General features: G+C 48.6%; 1 protein-coding gene across 1 annotated transcript in view; it reads left to right on the top strand.

Annotated features, from left to right (window-relative positions):
* LOC144177807 (peroxisomal ATPase PEX6-like) overlaps nucleotides 1-21,359 on the top strand; it is a 172,525-nt gene that overhangs the window by 133,601 nt on the left and 17,565 nt on the right. Inside the window, exons 19-22 of the mRNA XM_077705390.1 lie at nucleotides 212-320; nucleotides 2,523-2,639; nucleotides 14,234-14,311; nucleotides 18,563-18,705. Coding sequence (XP_077561516.1) covers nucleotides 212-320; nucleotides 2,523-2,639; nucleotides 14,234-14,311; nucleotides 18,563-18,705 — 447 coding nt within the window. The remainder of the gene's footprint in view (nucleotides 1-211; nucleotides 321-2,522; nucleotides 2,640-14,233; nucleotides 14,312-18,562; nucleotides 18,706-21,359) is intronic.

Here is a 21,359-nt window from a genome sequence, read left to right as displayed (position 1 = left end):
GAAAAGAACGCTTTTCCATGTGGCTCCGTACATGCCCACATGCTCTTTTTCTTTTTGCGTTTGATTTCTGGGGCTGTGTGGCTTGTCGCAACCAACGAGAGTTTATGTTGCACTGTGCTGCTACAGGTGCTGGTGCCAGCTTCTGTGCTGAGTGGGCCATTTTTAAAAAGATCGGACACCTGGGTACATTGCCTCCCGTGTGTGTGTGCAGTGTTTGCCCGAGCCCGCAGTGCAGCACCATGCGTCATCTTCTTTGATGAGCTGGACTCCCTGGCACCCAACCGCGGACGCAGTGGAGACTCTGGAGGCGTCATGGACAGGTGGGGCATCATCGCTCGCTTACGTGGGTCTTGTTACAGCAAGGGTTACGTATTACTCACCTGTTGGGGGTATTTGCTATTTGGTTAGGCAGAACAGATTAACAAACATTTACTCTGCACCAGAAAACTTTGCTTTTTGTGTGAAGTAATCTAGTAACGTAGTCTGGGTGAGGGATTGGTAGGCATATGCTGGAGGGTTCAGAACACACAAAACGAGGCTTTTTGTGTGAAGTAATCTAGTAACATAGTCTGGGTGAGGGATTGGTTAGCATATGTTGGAGGGTTCAGAACACACAAAGCGAGGCAAGTCTGTGATGTCAAGGCTTGCCTTAGTTCCCCTTATTGCCTTACAAGACTGCTGGTGTGGAACCAAGTTATTTTCTCGTTGCAATGAACATACAGTCTAATATCGCTACAACGAAGTCCGCTTCAACGAAATTTCTGCTTCAACGAAATATTTCCAATTCCCCGTCAGCTAGCCATAGAAGTCAATGCAACAAAGTCCTCGGCACAACGAACCATTTGTCTGGCTTGCTTTCGCTTTAACGAAATTTTCAATGATTTGGGCTGGGTTTGAACAATTACTTTACTATAAAATAAGCATAGCGCCAGCTATCTGGAACTTCTTATACATTCAGGACGCTTAGTTTCACCAAAAACATGCGCGGTGCACCCACACTGCTACCCAAAACAAAAACAAACTCGTAGGTGGACGCCATTGTTTTATGGTGATAACGATGGGGCGGGCCGTCTTTACACGAGGCGCAGGCCAGGTTCGCCAAGCCGGAGCTATAGCCAATCCGTATCCAGTTGAAATCGCGCGAATGTGCGTTGTTGCTGGTGCAGTGCCGTCATGTATTTGTTGTGAGCAGCTGTCCTTACAGTTTTCCTTCTACAATTCTTCTAAGTCAAAAGCATAAATAATGTTTTCGTGTTTATTCTTGAACCCGTGTCATCCTATCTTAGTCACGAGCGCGCGGTCGCAATAAATGCAAGCGCGTGCGGCTTGCCTGCCAAGGGCAGTTGCTGCCGTGCTTAGTCAGAGGATAAGATAACAGCGCCATTCCTGCCACAAGCGAGAGGGGGCTTCCAACCGCCTAGCAGTTACCTGCAAGTAACCAGCTCAGTGGAAACGCCTTGTTGTACAGCAATACTCTTTGAAAGCCTGCATTTCTTCATTTCTTCACCTCTCCCCTTCTCCTCAGTGTCGCGCTCTTTGCGTGCTGGTAAAAAAACAGATAACCATTGGTATTAATCGACCAGATTTAGGGGAAACCCCCAAGGTGGAGTAAGTTTCTGTGAAGGAAAGTTTGACATCCACCTAAATGCAGCCATACGGCTACAAAGGAAAGCTATACAGCTTTCTCGGAAACCTCGCAGTTGAAGAAAAATTCGTCCTGGACCAGGATTCGAACCCGGGACCACTGCTTAACCGGAGCAGTCGCTCTACCGAGCTAACCAGGAAGCTAGTCGTTAGTAGCGCGAAAGCGAATTGATCAACTCGAGGTGAAGTACAGGTGTTAATCGACCAGATTTAGGGGAAAGCAGCCATACGGCTACAAAGGAAAGCTATACAGCTTTCTCGGAAACCTCGCAGTTGAAAGGAAAAAAAAAAAAAGGCAAGCTCGAGTTGTTGATCAATTTGCTTTCGCGCTACTAACGACTAGCCTCCTGGTTAGCGCAGTTGGTAGAGCGACCGCTCCGGTTAAGCAGTGGTCCCGGGTTCGAATCCTGGACCAGGACAAATTTTTCTTCAACTGCGAGGTTTCCGAGAAAGCTGTATAGCTTTCCTTTGTAGCCGTATGGCTGCATTTAGGTGGATGTCCAATTTTCCTTCACAGAAACCATTGGTATGTTTGTTATCTGAATAAACACGACGTTACTGCGCGCCACTCCTTTTTCTAAACATCGTATTATGCTGCCAATGATGCGGAAATATCTGGGGCTATTTTTCTCGCCCTTTCGTGCTGTGTTCGGGCAGATTTCGCCTCAACGAATTTTCGCTTCAACGTAATTTTTTGCACGTCCCGTCAATTTTGTTGTAGCGGGATTCGACTGTATCTGTTAAAAAGAACCAATGCTGCTGGCATCAATATCGTGAAAAATGATCACTGATTTGGGTGGCTTTTGTTTGGAATGGACACCACGGGATCTTCTTCAATCAGGCACAAAACAGCCCTCTTGTTTCCCCTCTTTTCACAGGGTGGTGTCTCAGCTGTTGGCGGAAATGGACGGCCTGAACAAGTCAGCTGACGTGTTTGTCATTGGGGCCACCAACCGACCCGACCTGCTTGACCCGGCCATCTTGCGGCCTGGCAGGTCTGTGCTCGCATGTTCGTGTTGCCATGTATGGCACCAGAAAATGCTTTCACTGTCCTCACCGTTTGTGGGTTCACCATTACTGGGTTCTCTTCGCAGGGTTATACCGTATGAGCTCACGCAGGGAAAAAAAGTGATGTATATTTGGAAGTGCATTCACTGACCATGCTGAATGTTTCTTACTGATTGATTAGTTCTCATTATCTCTCTCCCCCCCCCCCCCCCCTCTCCCCGAGCAAGAATTCTTATACAAAAACTGGTAGCCGTATAAGCTTATTGCCACTAATAGACCTATTAGTGTGTATTACAGTAAAATCTCGATGATACGAATCTCGCGGGACCGTGAAAAATATTCGTATCATTCGACATTCGTATGAACCAACACAGACCAAAAAATTGAGCAGTAAAAAAAGTTTTTGTTTATTTCTTTTCATGTCTTTGGCATGAAGAAATTTGTGACGTTCGTTTGCTTTTTTTAAAAACCCAGGGGTGAGACAGCTGTGCATATTGTGCAGTTTTGATACAAATTTGTTTTCTTGCGCCAGGCTGCTCCACAAGCTCGAAAATTGCAAAAATTGCACCAAACTGATCCAAGACAGTCTAAGAGCGAAGGATTTTAATGCTCCCATCAGTTTCAGTTGGGAAAATGCTTACTGGCAGCATAATTTTGTAGCACCTCCAAGGTGATGCTGTTTGTAAAGGTTTGTAATTGATTGATCATTCAATAAAAAACTGGCATAAAATTGGCCCCGAGATAGTTTTTTTGATAGTCGCAATGTCGGGTTGCACATGTTATATTCTGCGAGTTTTTAAAGTTTTCCCATCGAAAACCATTGTGAAGTCCTGTAGAAAAAATACTTATGTGTACTGAGGTGACAAATTAGTTGTGCAAGTTGATGAAAAAGCTGCAATTTTCGGAGCGCCGTTTCTCCAGAACGACGTTACTGGGCGCCGCCATCTTGGTGTGGTGAAGATTGGAAAACATGGCCGCTGGGCGAAGCACTTGCTCGTGGTTCTGGCAGAGTGCTCTTCGCCGATTTGTACCTTGGTTTTGATTGTGGGAGTGGCTGGGTTAACATTTAGTCGTTTGATCTGCTGCGGGAAGTTACACGACTCGAAAGACGGGAATTCATCAAAAACAATGTGGTGCCCGCGAATTCGCCGTGTTTCGGCCTTGAGTATGTGGCGCGGTGCGTGCTTGAAGTGAAATTTCGAACTCATTGCGGTGTTATAACACACTGTTATTGCTGCCTTTGACAGCAAGCTTGTGAGCGGCGGGAATGGGACGATCGACACTGCAGAAGTGGCGGCGCAGGCTACATCGCCGAAAATGTTCAAGCAGTGTATGATAGCGGGACAGGCTATTATTGCACGCTAGTAATAATGGTTCATCTATTTGAAGTGAAATTTAATGCCAAAAGGGAGGTGGCTAAACATAGCAACGTTACTCAAATTACGATCGTAGTGAACGTGCACCTTGGATATTGAAATGGGAGGGCTGGTGGATTGGGACGACTGTCACCTCGCTTTGCACAACTTTTACCGTGACTCTACACTTGTGTGTTGAGCCAAGTCTGGGATTACAAAAATAATAATTTCGGAATTCACATAACAAAAATGCCTTACGATTGTTTAGTTTTTCATTTCGATATTTCCAACGGTGCTCCACGCTATTTATGCATAGAGCAATTTAAAAATGGCTTGTGAAAAGGTAGTGCAGTAGAAAAAACTGTATTGAAATGCTGTTTCAGTGTTATGTACGCTCAAAACCGATTAAAAAGTGCACTTTTCTCCGCGGGATTGCCTAAAATTTGATTTTTTAGTTTCCTAAGGTGACATAATAAATGTTTTTCTTCTGCTGGAAATCTAGGTGTTTCTGCTCCAAAATCGAGATTTTGCTGCTCCAAAAACTGCTCCCAAGTCTGATTCAGCTGTCTCACCCCTGAAAACCTCTATGTCGCCAAGCGGTCCTTTCTGGACTTTCTTCTCCTCACTCGTGGTGCCCAAGCTCCTACACGCTCCACTGAAGTGCATGGCGTGTTTTTTTACTACGTGATTCAAGCACGGCGGCACTGCGCGCGCGATATTTTTATGCCCGCGTCGGTGATTCCGCGCCTGCAGCTGCCTGTCTCTCGGTCAGAAAATGACATGCGCGGCAGTGGGAGGAGCCTGACGACTTGCGCCAAGTAGCGTCACTGAATAAAAATTATTTAGCGGCTCTAGCGCCAATGGCAGGCATGCGCCTCATGGCGGCAGTTTCGAAGCGCTTGAGACAGCCGGCTGGCTTCGCTGGAGATGGTTAGGCTTAGCACCCTGCAGATATTTCATGGGTGCTTTCACTAGCTGCTCGGATGAAGTTTTATAGCACCGTTTTTGCCCACATTATTAGCCCATTTATTGCGCAAGAAACTTCGTGTGTGCTTTGAGCGGCATTTTAAAGAGCGGTTTGAAGCGGTCGCTCGAGTGCCCTGCACCGCTTAGTGACCGAAGCCGCCACCATGTTGCCGCGGCCGGTCGCGCCCCACGAGGCATGCGGGTGGTTTCGCGGCAGCGTCAGCACGCCTGTGGAGGGCACGGTACGTTTTCACGAGCAGAAAACAAAACTCCGGGCATTCCTGTAGAACGAGCAACAAAGAGGACGTCACCGTTGGTTGCTCTCTCGGTAGTCGGGCGCCTCGCCGGCTCATTCGTATCATCTGCTGGGCCGCGCAGGTCCGTTCGTAAGAGCAGAAATTTTTCCCATTGCAAACAATGCAATTTCGCTGGGACTTATCAGAAATTCGTATCATCCCAAAATTCGTATCACCCAGAATCGTATCATCGAGATTCCACTGTAGCCTGATATACTGTTAGTCTGCATTGGTCTGATAGATCTATTAGTCTGTATTAGTCTGATAGGTCTATTAGTGTTGTGGGCTTATCCTTCCTTACTGCTGATACAGTACACTACATTTAGGACGGCAGCAGCCTTAGGAATAAAATAATGCACCTTTGTTATTCTCAGTACTTTTGCTCAGCACTGAACATTGGAGAGACTCCTCACAATGGGTTCGAGTGAGCCAAGCCGTAAGGCAAGGGCGTCTTTTGCGACACGTATGCCAGTCACTCCAAAGGAAGCGATAACTTTCATAGTACAGGGGTTTATTGCGTGGACAACCGCGATACAAAAACAACACTGCACTACACACCTAGCCCCTGGGCCAAACTCCCGTCAGCGTCTGCCCAGCCCGGCATCGGGCGGCAGTTAACATCGACCCGTGTATGCCGACGTGACGCTCGCTGAGGTCAGAGAAAGGGGCTCGAGCTGGCCGCTATACGCCTCGAGCTTCGCGATCGATGTGCCGCCTGCCGCCGCCTCTCCGCGGCGTTTACGGGATTTGCGCTGCCTGGCTGAAAGGGGCTCGTGCAGTGTTTTCGTTCTGTTTCGCTTCTTTTCGCCTTTCCGAGCCCTAAAAAACTTGTTATGGTGACGCTAATGGTGATAGTCATGGTTAGAGTTCGTTTAGACCGCTTAAAAATTCGTAGAGCACGCGATCGCCTGCAAGAGCTACCCGAGGACGCGGTTCTGCGCGCATCGTTGCCGCTCTTCCGGGCGTTGGCGACGGTAGCAGCATATCACCCCTGTCACCTCCAAATACGTCAGGCACAAATGAATCCTACTGTCGCCTCCTTTAGACCTGATAATGGCACAGTGAGAGGCTGGTTTTGTTTTGCAGCGGACAACGAATGCGGCTTCGTTTCAAATATATACGTCGCAGAAAAATGTGTTTCGGGGATGTGATTACCCCATCCCGGACAATAATGTATGCCCTTTATGAGAATATAAGCCATGCGAAAACGTTAACTGTATTCCAAGGCTGTGCGTCGTTAAGTATGTGCCCACTCACGCCTTATAGCAAGAACCAAGGAAAGTTAAACCACGGAAAAATAAATGCTGTGCGCCTCCGGAATTAAGGAACAGAATAGTTCTAATGGGAAATAAAAAAATCCAGTGCAGCTTCTGACACGCTAAACACATTCGTCGAAACTTAACCCAGGTAGGACTCACCACACCAACTACACGCGAAATGCACTTCTATTTCGCGAGACATGGGCTTGGGTAGGGGAGGAGGACGCTGTGTACAAATGCGGAGCGAAATCAAGCAATGAACGTTTTAGTAATCACACACCAATTCTGCGTTCACTTTTCTTTTGTTTTTCGACTTAAACGAACAGCTGATTGTTCGGCGGACGCATTTTTGGAAGAATACAGGGTAGGCTGTTCAAGCGATGAAATGTGTCGTTGGAAGAGTGTGGTATCATGATAAGGCCCTCTGATTTCACATTGTGCTTTATTCTGCAGGCTCCTTGTGCCATATGACAATGTTTCAAAAAAGCGTTTAGTCGCGGACGCGGATTACCGTATTTATTCGAATATAGGTCGACCTTTTTTTTCCGAAAATGTGCTTAAAAATTGAGGGTCGACCTATAATCGTGACCGAAGAACCTCGACCTATAGTCGTGATCAAAAATGGCGGGCGCAACGAGCGATCCGTTTCTCCGTCGCGCCCGGCGCTCCTCAATTTGAGGCGGCAGCGCGGAGCATCTAGAACAAAGACAGGCAAGAAAATAAAGGAAAAAATAACAAAACAATCAGCGTAAGAAAACCACCCACAGTCACTGCCGGCTATCGCGCATTACCTGCGGCCGAACCGGACACGAGCGAGCTTACGTACTGGCTAGAGAGCCAGATTGGCTTGGCTTGGTGTCTTTGGCTTGGCTAGGTGACTTTCGCCACCTAGCGTAGCCACCTCGTGAACGGAACGGTGTTGCCTGCTTCGCTCGCTGTCTCTACTATCTCCCGTTCTCCGTTTCATGCGCTTTCTTTGTGTTTGCTTCATTGTGATTTCCGCACACAACGTTTTTCTCGTGCGCATTTCGCGATGTCACGTCGGCGGGTGATCCTGTTTGCTGAGAACTTGAACAACTGCGCCGCTCAGCGAGAGTTAGTCGTTAATGAAAAGCTGATCAGGGGATGGCGGAAACAGCGGGACGAACTTTTTGCTTGTAGGGGACTGCGTCGTGCGTTTCGTGGTGGGAGGCACGATGCTCTCGAGAAAAAACTCCGGCTGCACGTGGAAGAGAAGCGTGCGAAAGGACACCGAGTGTCCTGCGAAGATATTCAGACCAAAGCTCAACAGTTAGCGCTGCGAGGCGGGATTGGCCGTTCAGCCTTCAAAGCCAGTCGGGGGCGGGGGTGGGTAATGAACTGCGGCGCATGCGGCGCAAGTTCCGACGACGACGCATTGTGTGGCTCCGACCAGTGAGGTGACCGCGTTGTAAATAAATGGGAGTTTTAAAAAGTTTCCTCAAGTTTTTTTCTTAAAAGTATGGGTCGACCTATAATCGAATATATTATTTTTTTTTCGGCGACTTCAATTTTTAGGGGGTCGACCTATATTCGTGCTCGACCTATTTTCGAATAAATACGGTATATTATAAGTCCGTCTCCGCCCTCCTCGCGGAGGTTATATGTAGCAGATGAATGTTTGCGGGCGCTCACCTCACGGCTAGACGACCCATTGTCGTGTGCTCATCCCCGAGTATAATTCTGCATTATCCACCGTACTTTCGCCGAATATTCGCGAAATTAAGACACACTGGCTTGTAAATGGTGGTGATCAATATCTAAGGTATGATTTCGGCAAACGTAACTGGCGTGCTATCAGGTATTGGTGCTCCGCCAGATTATGTAAGCGCACAAAGCCGATTTACATCGTAGTTTATAGCCGTAGCATGATCATCTAAGGAAACGGTAGTTACGGAGACACTGTTAGTAAATTTCAAGGCAGTGTAACTACAATCAGCTCCATCCATACGCCGGTTACGCGACGCGGGCCTGTGACACACACTTGGCGCTTATGCAGGCCGAATGTACCGCACTAAGATCGCGTCAGAAACATTTACACTCTCGTTAACACACCCAATTTGCGAATAGAGTGACTGCTCCACATAAAAATGGATTTCCAACGCCCACAAACGGCAAATCTCAGTCGTGAACGTGCCGCAAAAGCAGTGGCGACAGTGGTGAGCGGGCCGGAGACTCCCGCGGCTGCTTTCGAAACGGGCCGCTAGGGGGATTTCAGTGGCGCCCCTACAGGCAGCGCTCGAGGCGTATACATTGCAAGCCTCAGGGCTCGACCGGGCGGCATCATGACGCTTGTCCACTCACCTTAGACACAGCGCAAGCCATCATAGCACGGACGCGGGTCCACCCGCCAATAGACGGAGTATGCCCGTAGACTCACCGGACATCCTAGATAACAAACTAATGCAATCAAAGCATGCGCTAACCAACACGGTGGGTGCTGAGACCCTATGCTTGTAGGCAACCTTTATGGTCCAGTTACAGGAACACATCGTGCACATAAATGACCGATTGGACATCATTCCCACTGTGATGTTACTTTAAAACAGCCTTCACCTTTCCACAATACACGATTTGAATGGAGTCTCTTCGTTGACATGCATTTATCACAAAGTGTAGGAGAAAGAACAAAGACATCTTTAGTGGCGACGTAACAGGTCCAACATGGGTTGGGCGGTGGCCCGGCCCATCTCTTGCAACCGAAGTTGCAATCCCCACCACGGCGTCGTGAAGGCACCACTGAGGGTTCGTTCGACTCTCCGGAAAGTGCCTGTGACGAGCTCGGAGGCAGGCAAAGTCAATGGAGTGCGCTTTATTCCGCAGTAGGTCAAATGTACACTATTTACAAGGGAGCGGCTGTCCCTAGCCTTAGTGGGGGAAGGAGTCCCCGCGAGTTCGCTAAGCCATTGTGGGCCGCCGGCTTGGTCCATCTCCTGAGGGGTGGCTCGCCCAGACTTGTGGTTGAAGATTGTAATGTTCTCATGCAACTGTGTGGTTCGACTGTGCGCGGAGGAATGCCTCAAGGGAAGCCACCGTGTGCCGCTCTACACCTCTGTAGGAGAGAACGGTCTCCCCGACAGGAGGAGGGTGCTTGCAGGCTGATATGGCAGGCTGACGCGTCGGCCGGCAGGAGAAGGCGCATCACGTTTCGTGCGAGAGCCCGCAAGACGCAGTGCGCTCCTTGCCGCTCATGGGGGCAGTCCCGTCGGCGTTGCCGGCCTACTAGCCCTAAACAAGGCGTGGGGGCATACATGGTCCCCACAAGATAAACTAAAATTGGCACGGAAAATGAAAAAGACGGAGGAAAAATACTTAAAAAATTTAGCTCCCTAGCTTGTCTATATGCACAGGAACAGAACCTAACATTTTGGCAATTTTCGAAAATGTGTCAAGTTTGTAATTTTTTTTGAAAGAATTTCATCTGAAAATAAAAAATAGACACGTCAACTCATTTGAAAGTATGTAAAGTTTCCACAAAAAATACCTGCGGCGATAGCTGCAACAGTTAGTGCTTTACAGCGGTAAAATTTCGAATTTTGTGCAACATATCCAACGCGCCTGTGGCCCAAGCCAGCTGTGGGGTGTGTTTTTTTTTTTTTTTTTTTTAGGAAAGGGAAAAAAATTTTCCACAAAAATACTTCAGATATGTTTTCCCCTGTGCGCAAGTAGATACAGTCTACATCCGTTACAATGGACCCTCTTAAACCGGAAAACAACATCTGCTGTAGTCGAAGTATGCAGTATCCAACCGGGGGGAAGGGAAGGGGGGGATATATGAGCGCAAAAGTGGGTAGTTTGACCGGCACTTGGAAATGGCCTAGCGCATGCGGTAAGTGTGTAAAAACGCATGATAAGCTCATAAAATAAAGCAAGAATATAGCTAGGAGCAATTATTAACCAGCTCTAAAAATCAGTCGTGGCCATCAGAATTAGCTAGGCTTTTTTAAATCCCTTCGTGATGAGGCGGGTTCACCCAAAACCGTTCGTTAAGCAAATCAGATCACTGCCTGACGTTCCCGCAAGGCAGCTGCCACGTTTTTTAGGATTTTAGTCTGGTGGTCATTGAAACAGCTGATATGAAATCATCTGATGGACAGCTGTGAAGTCGAAAGTTAGAACAGACTGCGCACGGCCATTAGCAGATTGCATACAATAGATGAGAACCAACCCCACTACTTGAGGCATTTCTTACCTTTTTCACCAAACGGAACGGGAAAAAGACCGAAATTCACTGAACCCGAGTTCTTTATTGCATAAAAAAACTGACGAGGGCAGACTTGACTCCGGGTGCACCATTTCGCCTATTCAATAACGCTGTGGTTCAGTCTCACCGGAGTCGCGTTTATCGGTAGTGGCCTTGTTCTTGACGGCCGAGCGGACCGTCTGCTTAGATAGGCCTGTACTCCTGAAAATGTTGGCCTGTTTTACGTCACGTTCGACAGCGTTAATTATGCTTAGTTTATCCGATAGTGAAATCAGCTACCCTGCAGCTCATGTTGCTAGTCGCACAAAAAAAAATAAGGCCACTGGCACTTCTTGGCTCTGCCAACGACCCGGCTGCTAACAATGTTGCCAGACATAACAGTTTTCTTTCCAAACTAAACAAAGAAAAAGCATATCGGGTGCCGGCTTTGTAGAAGTTCTTTGTAAACATTCAGTCGAAATAATTTTCGCCTAAAATTTAGGCTGTTGTAGCCGATAGTCTGCTTTAGCCGGGTCCGTAATGAGCGAAGTGGACTCCATTTAAAATGCATGGGGACCAGACAAACCAACAGAAATGGTCTGTTGTAACCAGATGTCGGTTGTTGCCGGATCTGCTGTAATGAGTGTAAACTACAGTTTACACTCGATGTAACAAACTTCAATATAACGAAACCTTCGATGTAACGAACCACGGAATTTTTCGTAACTTCTAGTGTATGCACACCATGTATTTTCACCCTCTGCGTAACGAAGCCCCGTTTGCCGTAATTTCAATGTAACGAAGTTTCATGGAGAACTAGGCACGAAATTTAAGTGGTAGAGGTATATTTTGGGAGACGCAAGTGCCGAAATGGGGTCTCAATAAAACGCGAACGGCAACACGGGCTGCCCAATGCCGCGGATGCAGCGAGCCATGGGTCTGTGAGCAAGCCCCTTGCCTACAAACTGCGTGGCGTGCATACATGGCTGGCGCATTGTTTCTGTTTCTGTCGGAGCTTAATCGCCTATGCAGGTATCAGCGTGAACCGCATGGAGCGTTTTTTCCCCGCAAGAACTCAAAATGCAGCCTGCAAGCCACAGGCGCGCTGACGCAGCCGCGGAGACTACCCACGCTATGTGGTTAGCTCCAGCGACCGCTTCCAACCGCTCGCTGAAACGCAACTCGAGGGGCAAATGAGAGGGGCACGCGAGAAAAAAAGCGGATAATGTTGGCGAAATTTTCACAGTAAAACGTCATGCGCGTCGCTTACGAAAGCATCCTCCACGGTGGTAAGCCTAATCGGCTCTTGCGGGGCCGCCGCCACCGCATGTCACCGCTTTGCCCTTCATTCGCTCATGCTTGTTGAGTTTCATCGTTCCAGCAAGCATTTGTGAATCTTTATGAGCCTTGTGCGCGCGTTTTTTCCACACCCGCGTCCGCATATGTGCGCAGGCGGCGGCTTCTGCGCCAGGAAGTGACTCGCGCTGCACGCGACAGTGGGAGGAGCCTGACCAGTTTCGCCAATGGGGAGGCGCGCACCCTATGGCGGGAGCTTCGAAGCGCTCGGGCATGCCGAGGATATTCGATGGGCGCTTTCGTAAGCGGCGCGTATGACGCTTTACAGTGAAAATTTCGCCCACGTTATCTGCTTTTTTTCTCGCATGCCCCTCTCATTTGCCCCTCGAGTTGCGTTTCCGCGAGCGGAAGTGGACGCTGGTGCTACTCACATCGCGTGGGTTGTCTCCGCGGCTGCGTCAGCGTGCCTGTAGCTTGCAGGGCACGCTTTTGCGGGGAGAAAACGCTCCATGCGGTTCACTCTGATGCCCGCGTAGACGATAAAAACAGGAAGAGTGTGCCAGCCATGTATGCGCGCCATGTTCTCTTTTGCAGGAAATGCTTCATGGGATGAACACTTCATTAAAACTGTGAATTTCAATGTAGCGAAATTTCAATGTAACGAAGTAAATTACGAATTTTACCGACTTTGGTTCATCGAGGTTTAACTGTATAAAATTTTCGTCAAAATTTTACATGCCTGTCCCATCTCTTGCGAAAACACCCCACTAAGTCTAGAGCAAATGTTCATTTACCCCACATGAAGGACAGGCCGGTGGCTCTGGTTTCTAGCTTCAGTCTCTCCATGCATGGGGTTATTGTTTATACCCTAGTTACACGGGCACAGTTAACCACGGTTGAGCGAACCGCGGTTAAACAAAACTACAGTTTGCTGCGTTACACGACAGACGAAACTGCGGTTACCCCGCTAATCACGGTTAACGCAAACTGAGCTTGGCCACCTCAGTTCGGTCCCGCAAACTGCAGTTCCCGCAGCCGCAGTGCTCAAAATCGCACAAGACAGTTCGGACGCAAGTGGTGGCACATCAGCAGAGGCAAAAAAAAAAATCACCCGGCATTCGGAGGAGACGAAGGTTCTCCAATAGCGGGTGCCCCAAAGCTGCCCCAAGGCGCTTGCGTTCTTTGCGTCGCTCTCGCAGTCAACGTGACTGCCCGTCAGCAGCGGCTCATTTCCCGATCCACCCGATCAACTTCGACAAAAGCCATGCTAAATTTGTAAATTTCGCGCATCGTCCGCCAGAAAGTGGATGAAGCAGGCAATCATTAAGCACTTTCAGCAGTCAGAAACGATCGCCGCGCATGTCGGCCATGCCTGCAAACACGCCGGCACGCCTGCCTTCACGGCACTGCAAGCGGCTCTAACCGGCCCAGACCACGGCAGCAACAGCTTATCGCCGCTCTTCGAAGTCGATCTGATCGTGGAAAAGAACTTACACATACGAGAAAGTGGATGTTAGTGCGGTGAAAAATTGTGCTATGGATTGTAATTCCCAGTTGTAGAGATAGTGGCTGTCAAATATCCACCGCGATGCTAAGCCTGAAGTTCCCAACACCTAGCAGACCTGAGCAAACCAAGCCGGTTGCGAGCTGTTGGAGAAGCCCCTCTCTCGCTGCGCCCGAGTGCGTCACGTTTGGGTCTGAAGCAACTGTCTTAACGATATTTCCTTTTGTCTACACTGCTTCTCTTGTTTTTATCGTGAGCTAGGTTAAAAGTTTGCAAAATTATTTTTGTTATGCTCGCAACCAAGTGGCCGCTGTCGACGCACTTGGAATTTCCTGTGTAACAACCAAAACCGCAACTTGTGATAACTGCGTTTAAAGTTTAGTAACCACGGTTAAACGTAACTGCGGTTACTTCCGCCGTGTAACTAGGGTATTATTGTGCCTTCATCCAGAGTGTGCTCGGTGGACTAGAAACAGTGGCTTCTGTGTCTTTTTGTACCCTAAATTCCACAGCATAGCTTGAACTTGTTAGTGGTGCGGCAGTTAGTACAGCATCATGAACAGCTATTTGACTGATGGTCCAAGGCAGGCTTTGCCCTGCTTCCATGTTACTATCCAAGGCAGGCTAGGCAAGTGCTAACTAGGGGTGGCCATTTTCAGCTCAGCATTGCTTTCCTCGCATGCCTCTTGCACATTGTGGTGCAGGTTCGACCAGCTCATCTACGTGGGCATTCCCTCGGACAAGGACTCGCAGCTGAAGATCCTCAGGGCCCTGACCAGAAAGCAAGTGGCCGTCTCTTTCTCTCTCTCTCTCTCTCTCTTTATTTGTAGCGAATGCATCCCATACTGGTTTACTAAGGGGCACATGTAGCCCCTAAATGTGCCTCGGGTGAGAACTGCATGAACACAAAAAGGGACGGGGGGGAGTGACGAACTTTCTAGTTTGCTTGCAACCTGTCTCTGTACTTAAACACCCATGCTTACATGCAAAGGCAGTGTACTAGAAGTTGTCAAGAACATGGGGGCAAGGGGGAATTGATGCTGTGAAGTAAACAGCATGACGGGGCAAATGGAGAGTACGTCGGGATTATTTTGTCGCTTGCGGCGGATTTGTGCATGCCATGGGCTGAATTCTTCACTTCAGAGTGACAGGCATCGCGGTGAAGCGACATGGTAGTGGCATGCATTTTCCATATATTCTTGGGTTGGGACGTCGCTTTGAGTGATGGGAAAGGGTAGAAAACACACAGGGACCCCCGAGCCAACGGATGCTCATGGTCCAAAGCGACGCTCATAATTGCGCATCACTTTGGATGGTGAGCATCCGTTGGCGCGGGGGGGGCTCCCTGTGTGTTTTCTACATTTTCCCACCCTTCAAAGCAACACCCATCGCTCTGCAGAATTCGGCTCCTTATGATCTCAGTTGTTAAACACAATGCCATTTTATTGGCTTACCCTTTTTTCCTCCCTTTGTCTGAACGGTCTCTTGCTCCCCACATCCTCATTATCCACTTGTAACCTGCCTTGGTCATTGTGGTACAGGAACAAATGAACACAGTGATGTCCTATGAACCATACAGCTGCGTATAAAGTAACATGTTCAGTTCCCTAGTTGTGGTAGCTGTATTTGTAAAAGATACAACCAACACATTTAAGCACCCCAGAATACTGAGATATGAAAATAGGAGCTGAGAATTGGTGAAGGGATGAGGTTGGATGCAATTAAGGCATTCCTTAATGACACATAATAGCAGCTGTTGAATAATTGCCAAAACTTACATTTAACGGATGCAATAGACAGGTGATGACAAGATGCAGTAATTGCATGCCTGCGCCAAATTGCACCAAAAGAGGATTCTTGCACCATTCTGATTAAAATCTACGAACTTGTACCAAAGTGCTCCAAATTTACTGTCGTGGCTTTACAGGGTGCCATTTCACACCGCCGCCGCAACATTGAACGGGGTCTGCAGGCAATGAGGAAGGGAGGGGAAGATACTGCAGACATCTAGTGGCACCGTGGTTAGCTGGAGAGATAGCAGAGATAGCGCAACTGGCATGTAGGGCCACTAGATCAGCTTATTTTAGTGGCTCTAGTGGTATGCTGCTCTCTGGGCTGCCGTCACTGATGGCCATAAGATGACTCTTTACTAGTACTATTTTTTGTGTGTTTGATGACTGTAGTGGAGTATGATGCAATGCAGAAAAGGTTCGTTCATTCCGATTTTGCCCTTGAGTTCCGCTTCAGTGTGCGTGTTTGGCCAATGCCGCAGCGCAATGAAAACACTTGATTTTCGCACTGAAACTGGCAAGGACTCCTTCGGGCTCAGTTCTTATCCATGCAAAGGACAAATAATTATGGTGCAGAGAAGTTGTACTGTACTGCCTTGATGGTTTAAGTACCGTCACTAACATTTGTGTTGCCGTCCTTACCGAAGTGTGCTCCAGATGCACGTGACGTACACCCATGCGCAGTTTCAGACTGGCGCTGATTTCGCTGACGAAACGGTATGCTCAGTCAGACGCACCACTGCCTTTGAGGCTTGCATATGGAGCTGCTCTGCGTATTGAAAGTCACTGAATGTTTGGTTTTGGCACACTTTCGTTACTTTCCTTGTAGTCGGGCCTTATCGGGGTGCAGGCAGGGAAATCACAATCACCTAGTGACGTGGAGCCGTCAGCTCTGCAAATCAGCTAGTGATCACTAGTTTTGCCGCTTCACCGGCTCCGCGCTGTGATAAAGCGCTCACATGCAGGTCGCTATGCGCTTTAGGGTACCGTATAATGCGGAATATAGGTCGAGATTTTTTACAGAAAAATTTGCCGAAAAGTCACCCGTCGACCTATATTGCAGTCACTGGCAGTTGTCATCTGGCGACCGGGCAGCCCACCGAGCCCATCCAAACCCCAAAGGCACCATCGCCACCACCATCAATCGGACGCGACGCCATCTTTGTTTTGTTGCTTCTCTCGCTGTCGGCGAATGTGTGCGTGCTATTTTCTTCTTGCTCAAAATGAGTTTAGGCACTTGGTGCCAGTTCACAGGAGCATTTAAAAGAAAAGTTGGGGGTTTTACAAGGCCAACAACGTGTCCGCCTTGTGCCAGTTCGGTATCGCCAAAAGAAGTGTTGCTAGCGGCGTTAGCTGAAAGGGCAGCTCTCGGTATGCAACGCTCGAAAGGCCTCGTTTCATGGGCGCTGCTTTGTGCACCTGTGCTGCTGTACAAAGGGGCAAATTGTGTCCGCTAGCGTCGTGAGATGTCTCTACGAATGGATACCCTAAGATGTTTGCTGACCACCTGCACAGACTGGCTGTCGCTACGGTCTGCACACGAGTGTCCCATGCTTTGCGCTCGCTTCACGATGACATGGTCTTGCGAGTGTTGAAGAAGTGCTGCATAAGCAATTCCCTGGACTGCACCGAGGACGACCTGCTGTGTGGGCGACCGCGAGCCAGAAGCAGTCGTCCGACGATACTTCAGACAGTTTTAAATGAGTAATCTGAGACGAAAGAAGTTATAGTCTCAATAAAACACTGGTTGGTACCTAATTATTTTTTTTTTTGCATTTTTCGGCTACAAGGTAAGGGGGTCGACCTATATTCCGCCTCGACCTATATTCCGCATTATACGGTAGTTCACACGGAGGAGAAAATCCATCGCACCCTCCCCAGGCCGCGTATTATGTCACGGCATGTCACGCCTCCGTGCGTATACATGCACAGATGGCACAAGCGCGGGTGGCTAGCCCTTGGGAGCAACGTCGGAAGGGTAGGGGACGCTTTGTTCACAGGAAGGCAAAATCCATCACTGCGCTGCCTATCACGTGACTGCACATCATGCAGCCGTCCATAAAAACAAGGGAGAGACGGCACAAGCGCATGCGGCAGGTCCTTGGGAGCGGCGCCACTGAGATTGGGGACGGTTTGTCCAAGTTGTACAGACGATCCCAGCCTCGTCGGATAATCCTTCACTGTTGGCCGAATGCTTTTAGTCCGTCTCGCAACTCTTCTTGCATTACTTTTGTTGCCTCGCTCTTTTCTGAGTTCCTGCTGATGGCGATGTGGCGAGTCCAACAGGCCCAAGTTTCTGGCTGGCATGTGGTGGCTGCTGCCAAAGCACCGAGTCATTGCACCGGGCATCGCTGGCAGTGGGAAACGATAGAATGTGTCAACAATGCACCCAAAGAGCAAGCTTTGGGCATGAACCTAAAGCATTTCGCCGACAGCAAAGAAATCCCTGCTGAGGTCGCCCCTGATCCGAGCAGCACCGCTCTCAAGGGCCTGCCGCCTGCACCGCTTGCGAACCTGCTGGCTGCCCCCTCATGTTTACACCTCTCCATGTTTACACCTCGCCTCCCCTCTCATGTTTACAATGAGAGGGGAGGCGACACTTCCTGAATTACACATGATGAAAATACCGAAATAATATCTAAGCAACGATTCTCAGAATTTATTATGCGGAGCTGTTCTGGTGTGCATTTTTTGTGGTACTAACCTCGAAAACTGATATTAGTTGCTCTAAACTGCTCCAAAATTGGCTTTTGGCTGCTGCAAACTGCTCAAAAATAACTTTTTTCATGCTCCACAAATTGCTCCAAATTGTTAAACATGAGGGGCATCACTGCAGATGAAACAGAGGAAGTTGATGAGTAAGAAACACCCCATCAGTTTGACTTTGTCTAGCTGGCCCAAACGTCTGTAAAAACTACCAATGCTTGTGGGGTCGGCAGCAGATTTCTAATTTACTGCCAACATGAACGCATTCACAGCGATCGAGGCAGGCACGCACTCGAGATCGAAACATTGGCTCTCTTGTGTTATCGTGCGCGGCGTAGCTTCGCTCTTTGTGGGCGCAAATAAATGCTGAAGATCGGCTTTCCCATTTCGTATCAGGGTCCTCACGTCAAGCACAGCTGTCATTGTCGCCTTTGGCCAGGTCGTCGCATCTTTTTTTGGGGAAGGGGCTTCGGAGTGTGTTGTAGTGGATGCTTCGGGGCTAACAAGCGTGGGGGACCCTCCTCTCCTTCCCTGCAGGTTCACTCTGGCGGAGGGCCGGGACCTGCTGTGCCGGGTGGTGGAAGAGTGCCCGCCCAACCTGACGGGAGCTGACTTCCAGTCCCTCTGCTCGGCCGCCATGGTGCGCGCCATGAGGAGGCACATCGAACAGCTCGAGAGAGGTGCGCTCGTTTGTGAACATTGAGTAGGGTCAAAAGAGGCACTCCGTGCTAGGAGAGGCAAGCTGGCCTCTATTGGTAGTACCCTATTGAAAATACGTCTAGCACGAATGTGGGCCGACACTCTAAGACTTGAACTCCCGTGAAAAAAAGAAAAAAAAAAAAAAACTCAGTTGTACGTCGACTAGGCTTTTGCGAATATTCGAGCGCTTCGAATATTCAATCGAATATTACAGTATTCGAATTCGCTTTGACCCGAATTTAAAATTTTCAGTATTTTGAAGTATTCGGGGTGAACGAATATTAAAACTGCGTTCAAGTACTATCACGAGTTTCGGTTTCGTTGAGCAAGCAGCAGTGCCATTGATGTCAGGCCACCATGTTGACTAAATGTGCAGCCAAGACTAGCTAAGCCACATTCAGAGCGTTGTCCTATCCACGTTACGCACGCACGTTAGTCAAGGTAGTCAAGGCTCCCGTTTCATTGTTTCAAAGAAACGATAACCAGTTTGTTTGGTTACTGTGTGGCACGCGAGCAGTGAGCAGGTGTTGATCGCACTCCGCGCTTGAACTCCAGTGTGCATCAGTTGCTTCAATTACGCAAGTGACATGGCCAACGCGTCCACGGGTGCCAACCCGATATGAAACTTTATTGTGAAGGTCCCGCCAGACCAGGAAGCTCAGTGTCCCAAATGCCACGCTATTCTGAAGACTCCAACGGGGACTACGACGACCCTGGCAAAGCATTTGAGGAGGCACCCGGATGTCTTCGTGGCATACGAAAAGTAACGCTGTGCGCAGAAAAGCGTGAAGTCGACTGCTGTCGCTAAGCCTGATGCGCAACAGCCTTCAGTAGCTGACCGTTTCAGGTCGAAGCTAAAACATATGGCGCCAAAAGCACAGCAAATAAAAAAGTCTATCACCTGATTCATAGTGCGCGGGATGCATTCTTACATAGAACAACTTTGCATAGAATAACTTTCAACTGTTTGGTTTTGTTCTTCGGACACCTGACAACTATTCGAATTCACTTCGAAACTATTCGACCCCAAGGACTATTCACTTCGAATTCGCTTCGAACTAAAATATTACTATTTGCAGAAGCCTAATGTCGACCCATATTTACCGTATTTTTGCACGTATAACCCGCACCAAAAATGCAAAAACTTCAGTGGCAAAGTTGGGGTGCGGATAATACGCGGGGTTTTTTCTTTAGTGCAGCTTCACAGCAATGCGCTTTTTGCCGTGAAGTTCTTACACAGTAACACTGACTAAGCCTTTTATAGCACTAGATAGAGCAGTGACACTGAGTGAATTGGGACTTTCGCCTTGCAGTCGGTCTATTGTACTTGCTAAATATACCCTTTTTCTGTCTACATAGTATGTGATGGGTTGCTTGAGCAGCAGCTCTGGTGCAGCCTTTTTTGTATCAAATGTGCGGGCAATATGCAAGGATTATTTTTTCCTTTTCCGGCAGGCTGGAAGGGGGGGTGCGGATTATATTCAGGGGAGGGTTATACGCGTGAAAAATATGCCATAGAGAAGAGGTGAACTTCAAACAAAACACATTGTTATAGTCCACAAGCTCAGCGAACTCTTGCTTAGCCACTGTACTGTCGCTACTCCATGCTACAAGCGGTCTCCTCACCCGAACTTCACAATTGCTCATCGTCGTCCATTGCTTTGTCAGTGTCTTTGAGGTCCCAGACGACATTGTTCTCGGTCCCAGGAATGATGGCTATGTCTGTGTCTGCTTCTTGAAGGGTCTTCTTCACCCTAGGGCAAATGTGGCCCCTGAATGAGTCCAGCACCAGCATGTTGGGAAGCACCAAGTCTGCTCCTGGTTGCTTCATCCGGACAACCGCAGGTCTTTCCATCACCACCTCCTCATTCGTAAAATTTTCCTCATTGGCTCAAATTATCACCCTTCCGGGCAAGACTTCATCTTTGGGATGACCATCTGGAAAAATACGATGTACGAAGGCAGCCTCCATATGTGAATTGTACAGCACAGTATTACAGTGAACTGTGTGTGTGCACGTCCTGTCATCAGCAGGCAGACATCCTTCGCTTTTTTGGCCATTACTGTGGTGCTGCTTGGCGTATCAAAGTAGGCCGGCATTTGGTCAGCATTACCTATGTGGCCGGCGGTGTAGTCTTTCTCGTGGCAGAGTTTAATCATGTAGTGCTGGAACTTTAGCAGCTGTTTCTCATGAACCTTTAGATCTTTCTCCAGTGCACCATGTGTTCCGGTTGCTGGGTTACAAAATGCACCCCATTGCTCCGAACAGGAAAAAAACGCGTCCCACTGTTTCCCCAAACTCTGATGACATTCTCATGCACATCAAACTGTTGTTGAATGACACAGCTGTTCAAGTTCTCGGCAAACAAAGTTACTCGATGCTTGAAGTCAGTGGTTTAACTCGTATGACGTGACATTGTCGACAATCAAGTTGCAGAACAGGAAGGATGACGAAGTCAGTAACATGACCTGCCGTGGTGGCTCAGTGGCTAAGGCGGTGTGCTGCTGAGCCCAAGGACAGGAGTTCAATTTGTGGGTGCGGCGGCCGTTTTTCCGGTGGAGATGAAAAGTGAAAACACCTGTGTGTTCGAGATTTCGGTGCACGTTAGAGATTCCCAGGTAGTCAAAATTAATG

The sequence above is a fragment of the Haemaphysalis longicornis genome, unplaced genomic scaffold (genome assembly GCF_048455015.1).
Source record: "Haemaphysalis longicornis isolate Haplotype H1 unplaced genomic scaffold, Haemaphysalis longicornis Haplotype H1 scaffold_1, whole genome shotgun sequence".
Taxonomy (NCBI): Eukaryota; Metazoa; Arthropoda; class Arachnida; order Ixodida; family Ixodidae; genus Haemaphysalis; species Haemaphysalis longicornis.
This window is presented reverse-complemented; position numbering and strand designations above follow the sequence as displayed.